Consider the following 7886-nt stretch of genomic DNA (forward strand, 5'->3'; position numbering starts at 1 on the left):
TGTTTTTCCGTCTAGTTTACACTCGCCTAGTATGCCAAAGCCGGTCGGTAAGAGGCAAGCCTCAGTGAAAGACAGTGTCCCCAGCCCGCGGCTGCTGGTGCAGAGCAGCCCTCTGAGAAGGAACATGCCACCAAACTCTCTCTCCCAAGTGCACTTTCAGAGCAAAGCCTATTGCAGTTCCCCCGCAGGCAGCGCCGGTGCAGGATCCGTGCCTTTCGAGACAAACATTCCCACTACAGCACCCACCCACCCTAGGCTTGTGCAAGCTTGGGAAGGTGCCACTAAGGCGTTTTCTCCCATGGACCAGAATTCAGCACCTTATTCAAACCCTGTTGGAAACCAGTTCTCATTCGAGTGCCAGTCTGGCCCCGAGCAGAGGCAGCACAGGCAGAAAAATGCCAGGATGCCTTGGCAGCAAGTACACCTCCCTTCTGCAATGCCCAGTCCAAACAGGCTAGAGCTGTCGAGACAGATCACCAGCCAGAAGCTCCCCTTCCCCATGGGCATGTCGGAGTGGCAGGGGAGTGGGAAAGCCCAGAAAGGGCCCCCCATAAGTAACTCCCCAGGGTATCATAGCAAAAAGCTCTTATCAGGAGAGAGCCTCACCACCCAGAGGGGAGACCCCAATGCAACAGGATCTTTCTCTTTTGAGAGTGGAAAGGACCCAGGGTCTCCTGCCTGTGACTCAAGAAGCAAAGCCCTTTTCTACAGCATGAGTCAAGCAGGTCCTCCTCCTCCCTCAAGGAGCTCATCAGGCTCAGCACTGGTCCTGCCACCATCAGCCTTGGTGGCTGCCTCCCCTTGCGAGTCCCCACTACCATCTCCTGTCCCTAATCCCACCTGTGGCAGCACCTGCTCGTCGCTCTCCCCCATATCCAGCAGCCCACTCAACCCCAGCTTTGAAGACAGTCAGATGTCCGGTGCGCTGACTGCCTCGCCCTTCTTCCAGCACCCCTGTCACCCCAAGGATGCCAACAAAACCTTCCACCCCTCTGATGTCCTGAGCCCCAGCTCGCTGCATTACCACCCCCCAGACTCTGTCAAGTCATTCCACTTCCCTCCTGATGCCCTGAAAGATGACAACCTCCTGAAATGTGCCCCAGCAAGCCCGTTCCACAAACTTGGCATGGAGGTGGCCAAAGGAGGCTCAGATGGGCTGGATGGGGAGCAGCCTCCACCACCGTACTCCTCCCATCACTTGCTGGCTAGTTCACTTAGCAGTGCCAGCCTGGACCAGCTGGATGTGCTCCTGACCTGCAAACAGTGTGACCAGAACTACAGCAACCTCTCCTCCTTCCTGCAGCACCGCCAGTTCTGCACCTCCCATCCCACTCCACAGGGGGAGGGCAAGGATGCTCCTCAGGCAGCCAAGGGGCAGAAAGGACTTCCCCCAGAGCCCTCCAAACCCTCCAGCCTGGGGCTCTCTCCAGACCCCCAGGGGCATTTGTTGGGGTTAAACAAGAGTGACGACTTCTTGCTGGATGGGGAAAGCAAAAGTGAGGGCAAGGAGGATGCTCTGAAGGGTGGTCTCTTCAATGGCCTCACCACCAGCTCCCTGCCACTCACCGCCTCAGACCTGGACATTGATGATGCCAAGCTGGACAGCCTGATCACTGAAGCCCTCAATGGCCTGGGGTACCAGTCAGATAACCCAGAGATCGACAGCAGCTTCATAGATGTGTTTGCTGATGAGGAGCTGACGGGCATGAAGGCAGCCAGTGGTGGGATGTCCCACAAGGTGAAGGAAGCCCTGACCCTGGAGACCAAGTCAAAGCAGGCAGCAGAAGAGAAGGCAGCAGGCCAGCCCAAGGCTGGTTATTTCTATGAAGATAGCCATCCAGGAGGAGAGCAGGTGAAGAGAGGCGCAGGAAAACAGCACCTTTACAAGGGGGGGGTGGCACGGAGATTGGAAGCCCAGGAGCCAGATCCTGAGTCAGTGGGAGCAGAGAGGACAGCGAGGCTGAGGGCAAGCAGGAAGAACAGCATCCCATCAGCCACCACCTCCTCCAAGTCCACCTCCAGCCAAAAGCATCCCAGGAAGCTTAGCCAGGAGCCTCCTACAAAGACTGAGGTGGGGGTGGGCATTGCCATCAAGAGCTCCAAACCACCACGGTTCTCCATGAAGGACATGAAGAAGAGGAAGCCCCGAAGTGGGACATGGAGCAAGGAGCTCATTCATAAGATTGTGCAGCAGAAGAACAAGCTCCACAAACTGCAGGTGAAGAGCAGCAAGCAGACTCAGCTCCCCCAGGCCACTGAGAAGCCAACACCGGCTGCCAAGGAGGGCAGGTTGCAGGAGTATGACTATGTGTCCGATTCTGATGAGGATGGGGCAGAGTGCAGCAAGCTCCGGGGGAGGAAGAAGCGTGGCACAGGATTCATTGGGAGGAGCAAGTACAGCTTCAGCAAGAAACGACTGGGAAGGAGTGAGAGAGTCAAAGAGAAAGATCCAGCCTGGAGCTACAGTCAAAAAAGGGACAGTCAGAAAAGGGAGGTACAGGAGGATGGAAGAATCCAGAGCCAGGAAGGTGCTGAGAAAGAGGATTGTGCTGTCAGAGTCCGAAGACATAGCAGCCAGTCATTGACTGGCAGCAACCACAGTGCAAGTGTGCCCAGTGAGATGGGCACCAGCCCACCCTGTGCTGATGGGGCCAGTGAGAAGGGAGGCTCCCAAAGGAGGAGGCACTTGGACAGCCCAGCACGTGTACCAAGGGCTCTACTCAGCCTTCCCAAGGACGGGAGCCCAAAGATGAGCCAGAAAAGCAAAGAGGACATTCCCAGGGGGAGCAGCAGGTTTGGCTCAGCCAAACCTTTTCTGGCAGGCTCCAGGACATGTCCCAGTACTGAACCAGATGTTGCTGTGATGGACTGTGCAAAGGAGGAGCCTTTACCACTGCCCCAGGAAAGTCAGCCCAGCATGACCACCCTGGGCAGGAGCCCCATTAGGCTCTCCTGTAAGGAGAGGGCAGAAGAGCCTAAAGGAGCAGCAAAGCTCATGGGTGAGGCAGGAGAAGCTACTCTGGAGGCTCAGGGCTCACCTGAGCTGACCATGGTCAACCAGAGGCATCAGTTTGCCCCTTTCATAAGTGAAGGGCTGAAGTACCACACAGAAGGGATAATTGCTCCATCCCATGGTGGTAATGAAGCAAGTCCTGGCCATGTAAGTGCCACCTACTCGGAAGCAGGAATCAAATACCTGAAGGGACAAGGGCTCTGTGAGGGTCAGAAGGACTATCCCACCCCAGCTCCCACATTTGGTGGGGATGCAGTGGGGATGATGCTCACTGCCAAGGCACCTGATCCATACGGCAGCAGCAACAATACGTTTTTTGGTCCCAAAGGCCTTCCTGGACACTATGATGAGAACCTTTTCCCAAAGCCCCCAGGCCTGGGCTCCTCACACATGGATGACATGTACTTGAGCCGGGATGACATCACCACCAGCTCCTTTGAGCAGAAGCATTCCAGCATCTCCCCTTATGCCGCAGAAACACCACAGGGCAAGGTGTCCTCCCCTCTCAGCTTTGATTCCTCTTCGATATTTGGAGAGCTTCCTGTCACAGAGTTTGATCCACCACTGTATGAGAGTGTTTCTGCCAGCAAGGATGGATATGTGCCAACATTCACCTGCCCCGGGAATCCTCCCCGAAAGCCGCTGGCATTCGAGCAACAGTATCCACCCTTCATGCCAGAGAAAGACTGGTCCCTCATGGAGGAGGTGGCTCCCATGCTGCCAGAGGACATGACCCAATTCCATAGCCTCTCAGTGGAGAAGTCACTAGCCAAGAAATTCCCTGAGGATGGACCTGTCCCCACCAACCAGCTCTCCCTGCCACTGCCGGACAGGATAACGGATTATAATGTGACTTTCATGAACAACATATCAGATGATGAACTGGAGATCAAGCGCTTAGTCACAGAGCTGGAAAGCCAACTGCAAACCAGCAAGCTGGATAATGAGGCATCTGTCACCCTCCAGAAACCCGAGCAGCAGGGTGCTGCCCACCTGCGAGGACAGGTGGCCGAGCGGTTCCCACCAGTGCCAGGTGACCAAAAGGCAGGACAGGGCAAAGGGCTCTTTTTGGCAGAGCAGCTGGGCAGATCAAGCCTCTGTGTTGGGGAGAGGCTGGGAGGTGACAAGCCAGATGTCACGACCACCCATGATGACTATGAGAGACCCAGGGAGCCCTGGCCCTGCCCAGTGGAGCTGGGCTCACTGGAGACAGGGATGTGCATTCCAGCCCCACTCACCACAAACAATTTCTGCTCCAAAGACAGTGTCAAGCAGCTCCAGGGAACTGTGACTGCCGAGGAAAGTGACCCTGGGAAGATGGAAAATGGGTGTTCTTCAAAAAATCCGCCTTGCTCAAGCCCATCAGACCAAGCAGAGGCTCCTGTCTATTCAGAGCCCATGACAAAAAGCCCTCCTGTTGTCACTGACTCTATGTTCCCCAAGAGCATGGAGGCAGCAGAAGCAACCAAAGATCCCCTGCCATCCCTGCCATGCCAGCGTGGTGCCAAGAGCTTCCCTGTGCCAGGGAAAGCAGATGGAAGCTTGGCTGATGCTGCAGAGCTGGAGAAGTTTGATGCCCATCTTCCAAACCATAAACCTGACTTTGGCTTTCAGCAGGGTCCCACCCCAGCCTTGGAGCTCACCTTTTCACCTCATGTCAAAGAGGCCCCAGAGACAGAAGGAAGACCCTCAAGCCGGACTGAGTCATCCCAAATGGTGCAAAGTACCATAGACTTCAAAGGGGATGGTGGTGGGTCTGTGTTGATGGAGGAAACAGAGGAGAGGAAGAGTCCCACCACCTATCCAGCCCCGGGAGCCAGCGACAAAGCCAGCAAGCCAAAAGTGCTGCTGTTTGATATGCTGAGTCTGCCCAAGGAGAGTGAGCACAGCTCCCAGGAGCTGTTGGCATCCCAGGAGACATCTGCCAACCCTCTGCAGCAGCTCCAGCTCTTTGTTGCCCGAACAGTGAAGAACAATGAAGAGGAGTTGTTGATGCCATGTTTCCCCATGCTGCTGGCTCCCAGCCATCCCTCTGCCACCACCCACACCCAGCCAGAACAGAAGGAGGAGAGAAGTGATGCCTTGGAAGGGGAAAATCAGACATACTGCCCAGCCCAAGGGGAGAGAGATATCCCCAGTGGAAGCAACGTGGAAAATATCTCTGCCCCAGGGAAAAAGGCCGTGCTTTTCCCCAGAGGATGTGAGCAGCTGGAGTCACTGGGTGCAGTGAGTTCTCACCATGCAAAACAATCCATGTCAGTGAAGCCTGAACTGCAAAATCATGTAACGGAGCTGCAGCACTTAGCAAATGAACCTGCAGAGCCAAATGACATTAATATCTGTGCAGATGGTGTTTCCCAAGAGCGTAATGACCTCTCACCACTCAAAAACACAGCAGTGACCCCACTGCCAGGGCAAGAAGGGAAAACTGATCAGCTCAGGGAAGAGCAGGACGAGGATAAAAACAAAACGACCTTGGCATTTAGGAAATATGAGCAATCCTGTTTTAGCTGTAGTTTGCTTGAGAAAGAAACACTGAGCAGCACAGCAGGAGAGAGGCTGAAAAGCAGTCAGGTAGGACAGGGAGCACAGCCACTGTGCAGTGCTACAAGTCCCAGCAGCACCCCTGGTCCCTCTGAGGAGGAGCTCCACCAGGATCATCACTTGGTGATGGAGGCAAAAGTTGGCACAGTCTGTGCAAAGGTTCCTGGAGAAGGAGACAGCAAGAATTCGTCCCTCAATGGCTGTTGTTACATGGGTGAATCTCCAGCCAGTCTGATCTTGCCAACCAAATTTTCTGACCCCAAATGCTTGCAAAGTGGTAGGGTTGAGCAGGGAGAGGTCCCCAGCTTTGGCACTCAGCTCTTGGATGAGAAAAAATGCAGTACATCCTTGCTTAATGAATCAAGTTCATTAGTCATGAAGAGATGTCCTCCAGAGGCCAACAGCCATCACATCCATCACCCAACCATGAGTCTAGCAGAGCAAGAGACATGGAAAAGGGTACCCACCTTCCCTCCTTCACTGCATCACTGTGGGGCTGCGCTGATGGAAGCAGTTGAGGAGCATCATCATCACCTCCCTGGTGGTGTTTTGGGTAACTATGGACCACTTGAAAGAGAAGGGATGGTGAGAGGCTGTACTCTGCTGCATGGTGATGGGCTGGTGGACTCTTCCTTGGAGATGGCTGGTGACCAGGAACCTCATGGGAAAGACTGCTCTCTTCCCTGCTCACCACCTTTCCACCATAAGGGTGTTGGGAAAGAGGTACCTGAAAGTGCTAGTGCTGTGCTGGCAAATTTTAGAGGAAACCAAGCATGTGCCATCACGGATACTGTTGTTAACTGCACTCCTCCAGAAACCCAACATTACCCAACCCAGCCCACAGCAGATCTTCTGCCCATCAGAGAAGGAAAGAACAACCTGAACCAAGAGAACAAGTTTGAAAGCTGCTCTGATGACAGAAATAAGCATCAAAGTGAGCCAGAGGCTTTGTCCAATGGTTTTGTTGTTCAGCAAGTGCCTACTGCTGTCAGCAGAGTTCTTACAAGGGTTAGAGATCTTGGTCCTGCTGAGTTAAATGGTCATGAGTTTTCAGAGGCAGCAGAGCTGAGACTTGGTCTTTCCAAATCCACAGAGAGTGAAGAAAATAGTTTACAAGGGGAGAAACCCAAAAGCCACGAGGCTGGAGACACTGGGGTTTGTGTGTTAAACAGTGTGGGCCAAGGAGAGGACAACACACCCAACAGTACTCCAAACCCTTCCCAAAATGAACTTCACAAAGAAAAGAAGCCAAATGGGCTCCCAGTGACCTGTGACATTTGTTCAGCCACTTTCCGGTCCAAGCCTGGCCTGACCAGGCACAAAGCTGTCAAGCACCAGGTGAAGAACAGTGGTGTGGCACAGCCCAGCAAAACTCCAAGGTCCCCTTTGAGTACTGCAGACAAGACATCAAAAGCAGCCCAGAAGGTGCCCAGGAGGAGCCTGAAGGCTTCAGCCAAAGACAAAACCTGCAGCTCACAGGTGCCAACCACCAATGCTGAACATGTCCCCAAAAGAATATGCCCAGACCTGGAGAAAGAGCCCAGTGTACAGATGCAGGAGGTGGTCAGCAGAGTGCTCAGTGACCTCAGTGTCATCTCCTTTGAGATGTCTCAGGAGCTGCATCACACACATGTTCTGCAGAGGGAGGTGAAGGCAAAGGGGCCACACTCGGACATGAAGGGATCAGGAGAGGAAGCAGCTGGGAAGTTGGACTTGGGATGGCAAACCAGGAAGGGAGAAAAGGGAAGAAGGAGTCAAAGCAAAAATCATGGAGTGGAGAATGGCAATTCAGAGAAGCAGCTAAACAGGAAAGTGAGACGAAGGAAAGCAAAAGTATTTCCCAGCAGAAATGAGCCTGATGGTCCATGTGAGCTGGAGACAAACACAGGTCCTCCCCCTGCTGTCCTCAGCTCCAGTCTGCCCAGCGTCATGGAGAGTTTGCACGAGGCAGGTGGTTGCATCTCCACAGAGGAACAAAACAGGACCAACATGGCCCACCACTCCCAAATTGCCAAACAGTCCCCCTGTGCAGCTGAGCTTGCAGAGGACTTGGGTGACAGGATGGTGTCTTCAAAAGAGATGGTCAGCAAGGAGTCAGCAATGGGCACGGTGACCTGTCCTGGGGAGGTGGAAGATCCAAATGGCGTGGAAGACACACAGGCTTGCAAAAATTGGGCTAGTGGGTTTGTGAAGCAAGTGGAGAAGGCATTGGGCAACGTAGGCAAAGAGCAGCATCATGGTGCTGATGGCGCAAAGGAGATGGATGCTGAGACAGGAGACCGTCCTGTGGCAGGCAGTGACACTGGGAACTGGAGTGGTGCCCCACAGG

The 7886-nt window shown here is 54.1% G+C and overlaps 1 protein-coding gene across 1 annotated transcript in view; it reads left to right on the top strand.

Moving 5' to 3' along the window:
- Positions 1-7886, top strand: part of ZNF469 (zinc finger protein 469) — a gene marked incomplete at its 5' end in the record, with an annotated part of 12154 nt that overhangs the window by 636 nt on the left and 3632 nt on the right. The window contains 2 exon segments of the mRNA XM_009077942.1: positions 6-5587; positions 6197-7886. The exon segment at positions 6197-7886 is cut by the window's right edge and continues 3632 nt beyond it. Of these exon segments, the coding sequence (XP_009076190.1) occupies positions 6-5587; positions 6197-7886 (7272 nt within the window).

This window comes from Acanthisitta chloris, unplaced genomic scaffold, assembly GCF_000695815.1.
Source record: "Acanthisitta chloris isolate BGI_N310 unplaced genomic scaffold, ASM69581v1 scaffold13777, whole genome shotgun sequence".
NCBI lineage: Eukaryota > Metazoa > Chordata > Aves > Passeriformes > Acanthisittidae > Acanthisitta > Acanthisitta chloris.